The sequence below is a fragment of the Ictalurus punctatus genome, chromosome 5, assembly GCF_001660625.3.
Source record: "Ictalurus punctatus breed USDA103 chromosome 5, Coco_2.0, whole genome shotgun sequence".
Taxonomy (NCBI): domain Eukaryota; kingdom Metazoa; phylum Chordata; class Actinopteri; order Siluriformes; family Ictaluridae; genus Ictalurus; species Ictalurus punctatus.
The window spans coordinates 17,033,184-17,049,922 of NC_030420.2; the positions used below are offsets into that span (position 1 = coordinate 17,033,184).

Sequence of the window (16,739 nt, forward strand, 5' to 3'; positions counted from 1 at the left end):
GAAAACCATGAAATTCTAAAAGGTTCACATCTTTTTTCTTGCCACTGTGTGTGTGTGTATATATATATATATATATATATATATATATATATATATATATATATATATATATGGTTGAGATTCATATCACATCTGGACAAAAAAATAGGACCGAATGAAAGGATTAATACGTTGATAACACTTTCACGTTGACTGCTAGTTTTTATAGACAGCTTTAATGACAAACACGTGTGTATAATTAAAAAGGGAGTGTGATAATTGTATCTAAATTGCCTGATTAGCCAAGCCGGTAACTAAAATACAATATAAGCACTAATATTAATGGTATTTATGTATTTGTAAATTATATTTAAAACAGTACACTTTTATGAAAACATTTGCAACTGTTTTGTAAAAAAGTGTCATTATGTTCGGACTGAGTTCTCGTTGCTTTAACAACGCTTTAACCAGCAGGTGGCGCCAACGTGTGGTGTTTCGAGTGCTTCAAAAAATTATTTTGCTAAGAAATTGGTTCAACTGATTCAGAGTTTAGAAAAGCTTCGTTTCTCCCATCACTAGGGGCGCCTCTCATTTCTTATTTGTGCATCCTCATTTCCTTTCGTTGTGTCTTAGCTCCACCCCTTTAGGGTGTTAGGGAAGGATGCTTGGATGAGATGTGGCAGATGTAAAGGAGGAGGGGAATTTAAAAGTGTCTCAGGTTTTTCAACAAGAAACACTTCTGCGTAGGATACACCTGTGTATCCTCGTTCCTAGCTCCTCTGAAAGCTTCCTCACGCCTCTTTCCTCATGGTACAATTAGAGAATTGATATGTCCTTCAAGATGGTTGATGTTGATCGATTTCCGGTTCACGGGCTGGAGGAGCGAGGAAACAAAGAAGCATCAATTTGAGTATTGAGAAGCACCCCTAGATTACCTCACTGCGCTTCAGGGATCTGATGTTATATTGTTGGAGCTTGGTTAATAACAACATTCTTTTTAAAGCAAAATGCACCGATAGTATGTTGTCTGGGTTATTCAACAATGAATTGATGAACAATACATAAATTCTCATCTTGTGTGCAGCTTTGCACATCCAAACATGCAAGGATCAAATAATTACAACACTCTTTGTAAGCATATTATTTAATTATATTTCACACAAAATTCTGAGGACTTTTTTGTTTGCGATTGTGGTAGATGTAAAGGAGGAAGGGAATTTATACGTGCGTCAGGGCTGCGTCCGAAATCGCGTACTACCTTACTACACAGTAGGCGAAAAGCAGTACGCCAGAGGGGTAGTATGTCCGAATTCTCTTTTTTCTTTGCTTGTTTTTATTTTTTGAAATGTCGAATTTTGAGCAGGCGAGAAATACACGGATGGTGTACTGCTTCTTGAGAGATTTTGCAGTATGCAACCGATACTGCACCTTTGCATCTGCAACAAACTCAAACAAAAAGGCAATTAATGTTATTGAATTTTGTGTGAAATATAATTAAATAATATGCTTACAATGAGTATTGCAATTAATTGATCCTTGCATGTTTGGATATGCAAAGTTGCACAAAAAAATGCGTTAATTTATGTATTGTTTATTTGTTCATTGTTGAATAACCCAGACATTTCACATACTATCGGTGCATTTAACTTTATTAAGAATGTTGTTATTAACCAAGCTCCAACAACATGCACCAATTTGAGTATTGAGAAACAGCCTGTTATCGCTGCACATCGCGAGAATGAAGTTTTTTCCGCGAGCTTGTGCGAGATTACGTGCAACACGCAAACTACCGTGCATGCGAGTTTAAGGTTAATGCGTCAACTTTTCACAGCGTCGACTATTTACGTTACACAGGAACAAATTGGGAGATGCCATTAGCTTAGCATTCAGTTCGAAAAGGAAGCCGAGTTTCCGCTTTACGTATAGAGCTAAACGTCGAGGGCGAAAAGACTCCCGCTTTTTGGAAAAAGAAACGCCCGTTTAATGTTTAATTTTACTACCGACAGGTCGTCTGCCGAATTAATTTAGCGCGGATTCGTTTCATGTGCCGGAACTGGAGGTGTAAAACGACGGCGCAGGCGCGGCGAGTTTAGCCGAGACTACCGGCATGGCCAGGGACTACGATTACCTCTTCAAACTGCTCATTATCGGCGACAGCGGTAAGCAACGCCGCGGATGTGGCAGGGGAAGTAGGCCTAACTGCGGGCTCACGTTAACCTGATCATTTGCATGATTGTGGATCATGTAACGCAACGCGGGAGATCCGTGTGCCGATCACTAAACAGCCTTTAATTATCTTTTGCGTTAATATTTTCTTGTTGCAAGCCGAGAACTTTTTTTTTTTTAAAACAGGACTGGGCAGATCAACCAACCAGGCCGGATGTGTTAGTTAACGCTTCCTATCAAAAGCATACTTTCATATACAGTTGCCTACCGACAGGATTAATGGTCTAGTAGCACCATATTTTCATTTGGAAAACAGAGTAGTAGAACCAGAGGCAGTGCAGAGAGAGGATACAGTGTAAGATGAAGAAGCACAGCATCAACTCAAACAAATGGGCTCGTATCTGTGTCCTCGCCGAATATATACATTTGCTTCCTCAATGAAAATGATAACTTCTTGTTGGAAATAGTTACTCCATGAGTCTTGTGTCCTCTAGAGCTGTTCTCTCTCTCTCTCTCTCTCTCTCTCTCTCTGTCTCTCTATTCAAGTAGTTTTATTGGCATGGTAAAGGATTTACATTTCCATAGCATTGGTAACATTTAACATTCACATGCAATTAAAAAAAAAGGTTTGATAATAGCAATAAAAGAATAAGACAATACACAAATCGTTTCGTACATGTTTACAGTGATTGTTTATTGTGCGGTTTGTGGTCTTGTTCCACTGATTACTCTAATTTTGGGACAGGACTGCACATGCACATGCTCACGCTGCACATACACACGCTCACTCTGCACATGCTCACTCTGCACACACTGACTCTGCCCAGCCAGGTTTGAGCATGCTGAGGTTTCTCCTAGAAGGTTTGGGAGTTTGTTCTTATTCAGCATCAGATTGAAGTCTTTTTCATGGGTTATGAAATGGGGAAAAATGTTTCCCTAATTTGTGTATAATTAGGGCACGTTGTTAAAAAGTAAAGTTCTGTTTCCACTTCATATTTGTGCAGTGGGAGTACAGCCTGTCTTCTTTTCCTAGCCAGGTCTGTCGGTGTCTGCCTGTCTCTGTGGCCAGGTCATGTTCATATAGTCTGTACAGGGTCAAGACTTTTCCTAGTTTAGGGTCAGTCACTGTGCTTAGGTAGTCTGCCAGTTTATATTCTCTGTTTAGAGATAGCATAGATTTACTTTGTTGAGCTGTTGCATATGTCCAGTGTTTGATATTTTTCTTTGTGTTTTAATAATTTGATTTGGTCTGGGTTTGGCTGGACAGGTCTTGAATTGTAAAGTCAGCTCTAAGACCTGCTTGCTGAGGAGGCTGCTCTCGGGGTTAGCTCTTGGTATCTCAGTGCTTTGTGAGGGGTGTCTCTATATCACAATTTTTTTTTAGGTGGACATGGAATTTAATGGCTATTTATTTATTTATTTTTTAGTGGGTACAGTCCTAATGTCTTCTCTGCAGGCATTAATTGGAGTTTTTCATTGTACCTGTAGTATATTTTTGCAGCGTTCTGCCTGCAGAGTCTCTACTGGGTGTTTATTGGGTTTTGAGTGGACCCCAGACCTCATGTCCATGGAGCGCAATGGTTTTATAGAACTGATTAATTGTAAATAAATAATTATATTATTATTTTTAGCCAGATTCTGGTTGGGATGTCAATTTTTTATATCTATCTTAATAGCGTAAAAAGCTCTTTGTGCTTTTTCTCTCTGGTCGTTCACAGCCTTATTGAAGTTTCCTGTGTTGTTGATGTTTATACTGAGGTATATGTTGTTCTGAGTGTGTTCAACAGGCATATTATCTAATTTGAAATTATCATGTTAATCTTGACGACTGTGTGTTTTTTGGAATATCATTATTTTAGTCTTTTGGGTTAACTGACAGAGCCCATGTCTCACAAAAGGTGTAGGAGGTCTAGATGCTGCTGTATACCTTCTCTTGTGGGTGACAGCAGCACCAGATCAATTGTGAACAGGAGACATTTGACGTCACTGTCTAGTAGAGTAAGACTGGGTGCTGCAGACTGTTCCGGGCCCTTGCTAGTTTGTTGATGTATAAATTGAATAGAGTGGGACTCAAGCTACAGTCCTGCCTCACTCCATGACTCTGAGGGAGGAAATATGTGCATTTGTCACCAATTTTAAATGCCAATTTGTTGTTCGTGTACATAGGTTTGATTGTTGTATGTTCTTCCTCTGATTTTTTCTCTCTCGGGGAGAGAAGGTGCGAGTTCAGATGTAAGGCATAGCACAAAATGTATCATTATAATTGTACTTATGTATTTATAGTGCATTACCTACTAAACCTAATATAGGCTATACCTCTTTCTACATGAGAATACATGCAGACTAACCTCCTTGAGAATTTGGATTAAGAGCTTTGTCGTTAATGTTTTCTTTGTGTGGCTGTTATCCCTAGCAACTGAGCTGTCGGTTTTTGTGGTTGCAGATTGTGCAGATTTCCTCCGGTAGCAGATGACTTTGAAGTCTGAAAAAAGCTCAGCGTTGCCAGCTGCCTCATCAATGCACAAAGATGTATTATATTATTACATATTTGACTTGTGTCCATTACATTTACATTTTACATTTATTCACTTAGCAGACGCTTTTATCCAAAGCGACTAACAAATGAGAAAAATACAAGCAAAATACATCCAACAGGCTTACACATTGGGTAACATTAGAGCTGTGACACTGTTCATACATTGTTTCTGGCCCTGGGCCATCCACAGACTGGGTCTAAAATAGTGAGCAGACACACACTGCACACACTCCTATGTTCATACATAGGCCTTAGTGTTCCCATCCAGATGCATGCCCAGTGTGGCTTATTATTTAGGCCTTGGATGAGATCCAGCCTGAAGAAAGTGCCCTAATGATATGGTCATTTGTTATAGCATAGAGTTAGCCTGGTCTCAGGAAACGTTGGTACTTTTTGTTGTTAGTACTTGGACCATATTTAGTGTTTCACTGTCATTATATGATTGTTTATAATAAATATCTGCTGTTGATTGCATAAGTATTCACCCCTGTTGAGGTAAAATCTCTAAACAGTTCTGTGCAACTGTGTGCCATCAGAAGTCACGTAATAGGTTTAAGGATGTCTACATGTGTGCAGCTGAAGTGTCACATAATCTCAATATAAATACGCCTGTTCCTGGAAGACACCGGCGGGTTCTACAAAAGTATCAGGATTTGGTTATTAAAAAAATCTCAAACCTTGGACATCTACCAAATTATTTAATCCATTATTAGAACAGGAAAGAATATGGCCCAATTGGGACTCTGCCTAGAGGCAGAGGAGGCTGTTCACTAAAAGTCAGTAACCAGGTAAGGAGTCAGAGAAACAAAGAATTAACCTTACCAAAATGGCAGAATTCAATTCAGTTTTATTTGTATAGAGCTTTTAACAATGGACAGTGTCCAAAAGCAGCTTTATAGAAATATATAAATTCAGGATTTAGACTTTAAATGTATGAATTTATCCCTAATGAGCAAGCCAGAGGTTCACTGATGGAGACTTGAGTATACAACCAAGAGTTTGTGGCAATTGCAGTCCTAAAGCTATCATGGTGTATCTGTTCATATGAATTGAGGTCCAAAGCCATCTTTATGGTTTTTAAATGGTACCATCCTCAGTAATCTCAATGATCTTTAGGCTGCACCATGTGGGGTCATCCTCAGCAGCAGCATGTGCCTTCCAATTGGTGAGAACTCCAACCAGAACTAGGGCATCAGGATGGATCAGGCAGGTCCGGAAAGCAGAAGGGGTCAGGATCACTGGTGTCTCAGGAGTATCATGTGTAGCTCGACAGAAAGAGAGCGAAAGATTATTAGGTATGCTTATTGTCTTGTATTGGTTAAGGATAATGTACTTTGCGTGAGTGCAAGCAGGGACTCCAGCAAGACTTGCTATGACAGCATAACTAAAAGGGAGATCTAGAAGGTAACACAGACATGAGGGCACCTTGGGAAATAAGGCGGCCAGCCACTCCACCATCAACAAACCTGGGTGAACGCGTGAAGGGGGGGCGACAGCATCCAAACTTCCCAGTCCACAACAACATTCTGTACCCGAGTCATCTACATCTGCTCCTTTACCTAAGAAAATAACTATTCACAAAAAGCTTGACTAAACAAATATATTTTCAGCCTGGACTTGAACACTGAGACGATGGCTGCATCTGAAATTGTGTACTACCATACTACACAGTAGGTGAAAAGCAGTACGCTTGAGGGGTAGGATGTCTGAATTCTCAGTAGGTGTGAAATACCTGGATTTCGTACTGCTTCTGGTGAGATTTTGCAGTATGCAACTGATGGACACTATGCGAGTCAGAAATCCCATAATGCAATGGGACTGGTGCTGATGAGCTCAGAAAAAAACACAAAAGACAGTGCGTCGGCTCTTTTTAAGTATTAAACCTTGGTTAAACAGGACTTGTTTAACAATACCTGAATAAATTGTTAACTTTTTGAAGGTTTAGAAAAGAAAACAGTTGTTGCAATATTTGAAACCTTTTTTGTGATCTACATTATGCCTTAGCCAGAACAACGACGAATTTACCTCGGCCTGTTAACTCTGCCCATGTTAAATTGCTAATTCACTTAACTTTCCTGATGGGCATTTTGCCATTAGTGCGATTGCTTTAATCTGGTGGTCCCTTTTTTGTGTGTTTTATAATGAAGTCGAAGGTCACACGACAATGCCAAAATGGTGGATGATGTATGTCCGGGATTGTATTCATACTACACACACACACTCTGATTAGTGCGTACTGTTTCAGTGGCTATGCAGTAGGTACTGTCACAGTACGCGATTTCGGAAGCAGCCTGTATCTGATTCCCGAACACTAATTGAAAGGCTGTTCCATAACTGTGGGGCTTCGTAAAATAAAGGTCTTCCCCCTGCTGGAGCCTTCACTATTAGAGGTACCAACAAATAGCTTGCACTGGGTGGCTGTGGCTCAGGTGGTATAGTAGGTTGTCCACTAATCGTAGGGTTGGCGGTTCGATTCCCGGCCCATGTGACTCCACATGCCGATGTGTCCTTGGGCAAGACGTTGAACTCCAAGTTGCTCCCTGTTGGTTTTTCATGTATCTCAGGAATCTCCAAATCTCAGATTAAGGCTTTCAGACCTCCGTCAGCCCTTTCAGCCTGTTCTACTATTACTTCTATTAACTTTTAGTTCTGTGCTGCTATGAGCTAGAAAGTGTGGTTTATCATAGAGTTCAGGCCTGGAGAGTCCGAATGAACACACACAGACACATATGAATGTTCACAGAGACTTCGGGTTTATTCATTCAAAACAGAAGTATTTATACTCATTGTACATTGATAACAGCAGTGCGTGGACGGATTCTACTGGTGCAGGTGCCAGCCAGATAGACAAAACAAAACATACAGCACACTATGAAAATAAGTCTTTTCAAGAGACAGAAAATACATGTGCCAGCTATAAGAAAGTATGGCAGTTGATCAGCTTCTTTAAAGAGGTAATCAAATGTATACATTCATCATTTCATCAGGTATTTAATAGCACAGGGACCCACACACAGAAACTACAACCCAGTATTCCCCGTATCCAAGGTGTCTTAATACAGTTCAAAATATGAGAGTACATGATATAAGAGAATTTCCTTTCACTCCTGAAGGCATGTTAGTGCCCTGCATGGCAGCTCTGCTACCATTGGTGTGTGTGAATGGGTGAATGAGACACAATGTAAAGCGCTTTAGGTAAAAGCGCTATATAAATTTTGCCATTTACCTTTTGGTTGAAGTAGGCGTGGTGGATCGTGAAAGACCAAAAGTTCGCTCAGTTATTGTGGTGCAAGACCATTTAGTGCTTTATAGGTCACCAGTAGTACTTTATAATCAATGCAAAATTTTTCTGGGAGCCAATGCAGTGTTGATAAGATAGAGGTGATGTGGACGTATCTTCTGGTTCTAGTAAGGACTCTAGCAGCTGTATTCAGGACTAACTCGAGTTTGTTAATGCCCCTACTGGAGCAGCCAGACAGTAAGGCATTACAGTAATCCAACCTAGAGGTGACAAACACATGAACAAAATTTTCTGCATCATGTAGTGACATTTCTTATCTTAGCAATATTTCTGAGATGAAAGAACGCTATCCTAGTAATGTTATCTACATGAGCATCAAATGAAAGTATCAATAATGAGTTAATAATCGCACCAATGACTTCAGTGCAGTGTAGCATTGCATGACTAATTCCCAAGCCTAATAAGAGCTAAAACCAATTATACTGTGGTTAGATGGGTGTAAACTAAAATGTTGTCATGAAGAGAGCCAACCAGTTAAAATTACCCTGTAGGCTCATCTGTTTATCTACTATCTCAATTTTTAAAACTTGTTCCTGTTTTCTTTGCCACAGGTGTAGGGAAGAGCAGTCTTCTACTGCGCTTTGCAGACAACACATTTTCAGGTACCAGTATGCTCCATGTATAATTTTAATATTATATTTTATTCAGATTGACCAGTAAAATGCATAAAACTTGAGGGTTCTTCTCCTTATACTGGCTTGAATATATACAGTCATGTTAAAAAAAATAGGTACACTTTGTGTGTGTGGTTTAAAAAAAAAAAAATGAAAACATTTCATCCTCTTTGAAACCATGCCTATCAACCTCTTAAAGCTCTTGTAAAATTAGCCTAAAGCGCCTATCCAAGGCATACCCAAAGTAAAATTAAAGCTGTTCTTGAACCATTTGGAGTACATGCATGGTTTTGGTCTCTTTTGAAAGATGACACACTGAAGTTTTTTCCCCCCAGACTCAGAATCATTGGTAGTGCTACTGGTATTTAATAGATGTTTGAACACATTGAAATAGAAGGGTTTTTTTTCCACCTACTTTTTTTTTTTGCATATAGATGACTGTAGACAAGTGCATAGGTTTGATTTTGACATGGGTGGGGACATAAAATCAGTCCGTGGACACAGAGACAACAACATGTGCCTATTCAAAGCTTTCATTTCAAACACACATGGATGAACCATATAGTACATCTGCCTAACATTTGTCACAATACTGAATCTCACTGCTAACATATCACCATTCATTGTTCGACCTCAGCTGTGACCCTGCACCTGCCTCTCTTCCTGCTCTTTCCAAGATACTACCTGTCAGGACTGCTTCTGTCACCTGACCTGACAAAATAACTCATTGAAGCTTGTCACATGAACAGTGAGGGAAAACATATATGGCTTAGTTAAGTGTTATTATTGCCATCATTGTTGACTCTACACATTGGAAATTGAGAAAATATTTTAAGTGATTTACACTTTGACTTGTTGTAAAGTAGTTCCTTATGTCTGTGTGTGTGTGTATGTCTGTCTGTGTGTCAGTTAGACTAATTTGGTGATATACTGAGTCAGTGTGGTGGCCAAAAACAAAGGTGGGCATTAGGAGCTACTTTACAAATCAAAGTGCACACATGTGCACACACACAATCTAATGTTTAGGCTCGTCACTCATCCCGTTAATATGGGATTGTCGCGCATTGAAAAAATGCACTGTCCTTGAATCAGTATGAGACACGATTGATTTGTCCTGTATTTTCATGTACAGAACTGTTAGTATAAGGATGGTGTCTTCCTCACGTACTGGTAACCTGCATGATGCACATCTAGTTGACGGAGCTTTGGCACTTCGTACAACCAGATGTAGATACAGCCTCAAATGTTAGCAAGAAATGGCAAAGCCAATCCTATTAGCGACGTGGGTTAGGGAGGCGGGACTCGTAGTAGTGAACGAGATCTGTTAACCGTTTGTGTACCTCAAATTGTGCTGCTGCCTGTCTTGGCCAGACTTTTCCTGCTTAAATAAAAGTTAAATAGAAAAAAATAATAAAAACCACAAGATACCAACAGACAACAGTGGTTATATAAAAATGTATTTTAATTGTTTGATAAATTATTTCTAGGAACAATTCAGTAGTCGCTGGATATTGGTAGGGACATGTCCCTAACGTCCCAGCTAAATTTGATGCCCCTGCCTGCAGATGACTACAACTGGAAGCTATTAGCTAGAAAACATAATTGGACCACAGCATGGAGCCTTTCCTAGTCCAAGTTCAAATTTGATAATACCAAAGAAAATTAATATTTTACACCTTTTTCTAATGGTATGTCCATGCTTTTTACCAAAATCACCTTTTAGAGACTCCAAAGGGCCCTTGGTAACCATGTACACATACCTAGGATAAAAAGGCTACTACTCTTGATTTTTCTCATAATTTTGGGCACTAATGAAAGGTGACAATAAGAGCCATCATATTACATATCCAGCAATCTACAAAGTGTGTGTATTTGTGTAAACACATATTTTATATATATATATATATATATATATATATATATATATATATATATATATATACACACACACACATATATACATATACATACATATATACATATACATATGCATATATATATATATATATATATATATATATATATATATATATATATATATATATATATATATATACACACACACTATATATGTGTGTGTGTGTATATGTGTTTACACAAATACACATGCTTTGTAGATTGCTGGATATGTAATATGAAAAATATATACTTCAAATATATTTTTCTCATAAATTCATAGGGGTGTCAATAGTTGTTGCACACTTATATGTAACAAAGTGAATTGTGTGGTGGTGGTGTGTTGTTTTTTTTTTTTTTTTTTTTTTTTTTTTTTTTTTTTTTTTTTTTTTTTTTGATAAACCTGTGTTGTGTTTGATATCCAAGCAGAGCTTTTTTTTATTTTACATTTTTTTAAGGTTTAACAATAAAGACAATTTTTCAAAGCCCTCTTTCTTCATATTTACAAAGGGTGCCAATATTAGTAGAGGGCACTGTGTATATGATATCAGAATTTTTCGCTAATAAATTTTGGTGCCAGCCAACATGTCTGGGAATGGTAAAGTTTACAGGACAATCAGTTCGTTTCGGTGTTTATTTTGCACTGTAACGTTTTGGACTATGCTTAGTACGTGCGGTTGTGGCGGCAGGGGTGTGGTCGAGTGTCCGCTGTGGATGGAGAGGAGGTGGCTCGATCCAGCAGGTAAAGCATGATTCCTGTGTTAGATTAGCCCGAGTTAGATTTACGTGTGTGTGTGTGTGTGTGTGTGTGTGTGTGTGTTTGTGCTTTCAGTGACCCCCGTAATGAGAGGGATGATCACCACAAAGATGTGTGTGTGTGTGTGCGTATGGTTGAATGAGTCTGCTGAAAAGTGAAAGTAAAGTAAAAATGGAGAGAATAAAAAGGCCTTTTGCCTCGTCCTCAGCCTGCCTCCCGCCTCCTCATCCCAACCCAATCCAGAAGTGTTACAGTGATACTATTTAAAATAACAAACGGCAGTCATGGAATTAGCGTCTAATAAAACCAACATTCAAAACAAAAACAAGGCGCAGCAAAACATTAAACTTCAGTTTGCCTCATACGTTTTCGTTTACAAAGAAATATTAAAATAATGAAAATCGTATCACTTCCCACTCTAATTTGTTTCTCCTTATTTTTGTGACTATTTTCTGTGATTTATCATGGCAAAGAAGTACTCTGCTGCCGAAGTGAAATCGAATGTGTCCAGTCTGAAGCTTGAGAAACGCATCAGTCTGGTGACCTTCTCCTCCTGAAGGTGGCTACACAAGGCTGTTTTGATGCGAGCCAATCAGAGTACACATTACAGGAGAAATAAAAATAATTGAAATAAAATAATTGTGCAGACACAGAGACCTTATTTAGGTGTGCAATTGCGAACATACTTTGTCTAACGCATGTCTGCTTTGTGTTAATATTTTTACCGGACATTGTGTCCGACAATTTTTGATTTCATTGGATATTTTGAATTTTTAACTGTCAAAAACCAGTATTTACCGGCTAATGGAAACTCTGATATATATCAATGAGGGGTAAAAATTCTCATACAGTTGTTGTGTTGTGCAGGTAGCTATATTACCACTATAGGAGTTGACTTCAAGATCCGAACAGTAGAGATCAATGGTGAGAAGGTGAAGCTACAGATCTGGGACACAGCGGGCCAGGAGCGCTTCCGAACCATCACCTCCACGTGAGTAACAACAACCAGCACAGTGATGTTTGACATGTGATCATATTCAGTCAATAAATTAGTGGATCTTAAAGACACTTGCTCTAGAACTGGAGTCTGCTTTACTTTATAATAGGATGCTATGAAAATGTACATTTTTAAAAACCATACAGTTCATGAGGGTTTGTGGCATTGAAGTAACTTAAACATGTTTTCACTGAGGGCATTAATTTATAGAACACACTGTCACATCAATACATGCATTAAATTGTTTGGCTTCAGAAACTGCTAGAATTTTTTAAAGCATGTTTGATATTAGGATTTTTCGCCGTCTTTTGTGGTTGATCAACACTATAAAAAATAGTTTTTAAAATTTTTTTTCAATGTGGTCTGCAGAATCGATTCTACAGCAGTTGCAATCATTACATGTCACTGTTCTCCTTATTTGCTGTGACCATTGGCAATAGACATACCACGTTTCCTCGTACACGAAGCACAGCGAGTCTGTAGAAGATAAAGGGGTGAAACAATTGGCCTCATTTATCAGTCTTAGTAAAGTTGTGTGTAAATGTTTGTGCAAACGAAACTACAAATTTCTCCTGGATTTACACATTTCAGAAACACTGATTTTCTTTGTACTTGCACATGTATATGTTTTTGAATTTAATTTAAGGGTGATTGGCAAAGCATATACACGGCACAGCTGATTTGCCTGTAGTGATGCCCACAAAACTGCAAAAAGTTCACAAACAAAGTGCACAAACAGCTCTGAGCATGAAACAATTGATCAGGTTAAAGCCTGGAAAACAGAACTTGAATTTTTTTTTTATACATTACAATGTCAATAAAAAATATGTAAAGATGTATTAATAATAGCCAGGGAGTGTTAAATGCTCTATGAGCTTCTCCTTCTTTTTTAATACTTTGTTGCAAAATCATTTACAGCCAATGACTGCCTGAAATCTGGAACCCATAGACATTCACCCAACAGATGCTGGGTTTCTTCGCTGATGCTCTTGACAGTAAAGAGCTGCAGTAAAGGTCTGTCAAGAGCATCAGGGAAGAAACCCAGCATCTGTTGGGTGAATGTCTATGGGTTCCAGGCTTCAGGCAGTTCATGCTTGTTCTTGAGGCATTTTGCCTTCAGTTTTTCTTTCAGCAAGTGAAATATTCTCAACTGAATTCAGATCAGGTGATTGACCTGGCCATTGCAGAACATTCCACTTCTTTGCCTTAAAGACTTGGGTTGCTTTTGGAGCATGCTTTGGGTCATTGTCCATCTGCAGTGTGAAGCACTGTCCAATGAGTTGAAGCACTTGGCTGTAATCTAAGCAGATAATATAGCCCTATATATTTTTATATTCTATCCTATATTCTTTTATTTTCTGTTCTAATTGGTCAATTACTTTTGGTCCCTTAAAAAAAGGGAGGGGGACCACATATAAAATGTACTTTAATTTCTACACCATTCATCTGATTTGGATGTAAATACCCTCAAATATGAAAACCTGGAAGTCTGTACTTCAGCTCCAATATACTGTGGTAGACAACTAAAATAAACAATAAATTTATCAATGTTCAAATATTGATAAAATAAACAATAAATTTATCAATGTTCAAATATTGATGGACCTGACTTTACATTGTCTTTGAAGTTTAGAAGTTTAGTCAATGAATCATGATCTCAATTCTAAGCCAAAAAAATCATGATTCCTATTTCATCGAGACTCATGCAGCTCTATTCAGGGGAGCTGTATCATGGCTGACCCTGCGCTCTAACCCCAGCTTCCTGACATGCTGGGGTATGTGAATTTCACTGTGCTTTATATATGTGATCAGTAAAGACTCATCATCATTTTCATTATTCTGTATGAGTCCATGGCTCAGCTGCAAGTATAGCTGCTGTAATGTTTCCTGTATGATGTTCCAAGCTGGAGCTGAGTTCAGTCAGAACAACACCTAAAAATTAAATTGTTTTGGGGTTTGTTTTGTTTTGATCATGATCTAAAGTGTTTCATTTCTGATATTAGTCTATAAAATTGTAAAGTATGTGAACAAAACATTTATTAGTAGTATATACAGTGCATCTGGAAAGTATTCACAGCACTTCACTTTTTCCACATTTTGTTATGTTACAGCCTTATTCCAAAATGGATTAAATGAATTATTTTCCTCAAAATTCTACAAACAATACCCCATAATGACAACGTGAAAGAAGTTTGTTTGAAATCTTTGCAAATTTATTAAAAATAAAAAACAAAAAAAGCACATTTACATAAGTATTCACAGCCTTTGCCATGACACTCAAAATTGAGCTCAGGTGCATCCTGTTTCCACTGATCATCCTTGAGATGTTTCTCCAACTTGATTGGAGTCCACCTGTGGTAAATTCAGTTGATTGGACATGATTTGGAAAGGCAAACACCTGTCTATATAAGGTCCCACAGTTAACAATTCATGTCAGAGCACAAACCAAGCCATGAAGTCCAAGGAATTGTCTGTAGACCTCCGAGACGGGATTGTATCGAGGCACAGATCTGGGGAAAGGTACAGAAACATTTCTGCAATTCAAGGTCCCAATGAGCAAAGTGGCCTCCATCATCCATAAATGGAAGAAGTCTGGAACCACCAGAACTCTTCCTAGAGCTGGCCGCCCGGCCAAATTGAACGATCGGGGGAGAAGGGCCTTAGTCAGGGAGGTGACCAAAAACCCGATGGTCACTCTGACAAAGCTCCAGCGTGACTCTGTGGAGAGAGGAGAACCTTCCAGAAGAACAACCATCTCTGCAGCTATCCACCAATCAGGCCTGAATGGTAGAGTGGCCAGACTGAAGCCACTCCTCAGTAAAAGGCACATGACAGCCCGTCTGGAGTTTGCCAAAAGGCACCTGAAGGACTCTCAGACCAAAGATTGAACAAAGATTGAACTCTTTGGCCTGAATGGCAAGCGTCATGTCTGGAGGAAACCAGGCACCACTCATCACCTGGCCAATACCATCCCTACGGCGAAGCATGGTGGTGGCAGCATCATGCTGTGGGGATGTTTTTCAGCGGCAGGAACTGGGAGACTATCGGGAGACTGAACCCGATTGAACATCTCTGGAGAGATCTGAAAATGGCTGTGCACCGACGCGCCCCATCCAACCTGATGGAGCTTGAGAGGTCCTGCAAAGAAGAATGGGAGAAACCGCTCAAAAATAGGTGTGCCAAGCTTGTAGCATCATACTCAAAAAGACTTGAGGCTGTAATTGGAATATAATGAATTTAATCCATTTTGGAATAAGGCTGTAACATAACAAAATGTGGAAAAAGTGAAGTGGACTGTGAATAAAATCTATAAATCATAATGAATGGATTTTTATGCATTCATTCATCTTCAGTAAATGCTTTTTCTTCGCAGGTGTTGCGTTATGGAAATTGACTAGAACCAATAGTTAATTGGGTCAAAGTCCAATTTGAAGCAATTGTTAAAATCTTCTTAAAATGAATAAATGTTAATTCATGATGTTAATTCCCATGACACAGACTACTTTCTCTCTCTCTCTCTCTCTCTCTCTGTCTGTCTCTCTCTCTGTCTCTCACAGGTATTACAGAGGAACCCATGGTGTCATAGTGGTATACGATGTTACCAGTGCCGAATCTTTTGTCAACGTTAAACGATGGTTGCATGAAATTAATCAGAATTGTGATGACGTATGTCGAATATTAGGTAAGGTTGATCCTGGTCCTCTTTGTCATAAATTACACACCTACAAAATACAATTATTACAAAAATGCTCCAAAGAAATAGGAAAAAATATTCAAACCAGAACCCCTAAAAGTATTTCTATAGTGGTCATCACTTTTACTTTCTTTTGATTGGTCAGTGCAAGACCAGCTGTAATATAGAACTCTAGCACAGCGTTAGTAATTCAAAAGCTTGCTTCCTAATGTGCCTTTGTTGCTCTTTGTTTTTAGTGGGTAATAAGAATGACGACCCAAACTCTAAAGTTGTGGAGACAAATGATGCACAAAAGTTTGCAGAGCAGATGAGCATCCGCCTGTTCGAAACAAGTGCAAAAGAGAACATTAATGTGGAGGAGGTGAGTGATTTGTAATGCGTTTTGAAGTTCAATAAAACCACCAGAGTGCTACAGGAAAATACACTATGTTCAAGAAGAACAGCAGTCTGGTTCAGAACTCTTTTATTGATGTTAGACTATGGAGCTTTTAAGTGATTTTTAAAAAATTGAACTTGTACATCCATTATGGGAAATACGTAGACAGTAGATAATTGTTTGTACAGTACCAGTATATTTTTGCCAGTTGTTATGCCATTGACAAACCACGAGACCAACCATATAACCATCATGTAACAAATATGGTTTGTGAGGGCTTTTATTAATAGTATAAATCTGAACTTTGTGGTAGTAGTGGCATAGTGAACTGCAGTAACTGGTTGTGTGCACATTTTCTTTGTGTCTCTTTATGTAGATGTTTAACTGCATCACGGAGCTGGTGTTATGGGCAAAGAAGGAATC

The 16,739-nt window shown here is 38.7% G+C and overlaps 1 protein-coding gene across 2 annotated transcripts in view; it reads left to right on the top strand.

The window, feature by feature from the left end:
* Window positions 1-1,742: 1,742 nt before the first annotated feature.
* Window positions 1,743-16,739, top strand: part of rab35b (RAB35, member RAS oncogene family b) — a 16,262-nt gene continuing 1,265 nt past the window's right edge. The window contains exons 1-6 of one of the 2 annotated variants that reach the window (NM_001200423.1): window positions 1,949-2,138; window positions 8,534-8,584; window positions 12,117-12,240; window positions 15,804-15,928; window positions 16,177-16,301; window positions 16,693-16,739. The exon at window positions 16,693-16,739 is cut by the window's right edge and continues 196 nt beyond it. In NM_001200423.1, coding sequence (NP_001187352.1) covers window positions 2,087-2,138; window positions 8,534-8,584; window positions 12,117-12,240; window positions 15,804-15,928; window positions 16,177-16,301; window positions 16,693-16,739 — 524 coding nt within the window. In that variant the 5' untranslated portion in view covers window positions 1,949-2,086. Of the gene's footprint in view, window positions 2,139-8,533; window positions 8,585-12,116; window positions 12,241-15,803; window positions 15,929-16,176; window positions 16,302-16,692 lie in introns of both variants that reach the window. The other variant, XM_017466818.3, reaches the window with a different exon arrangement.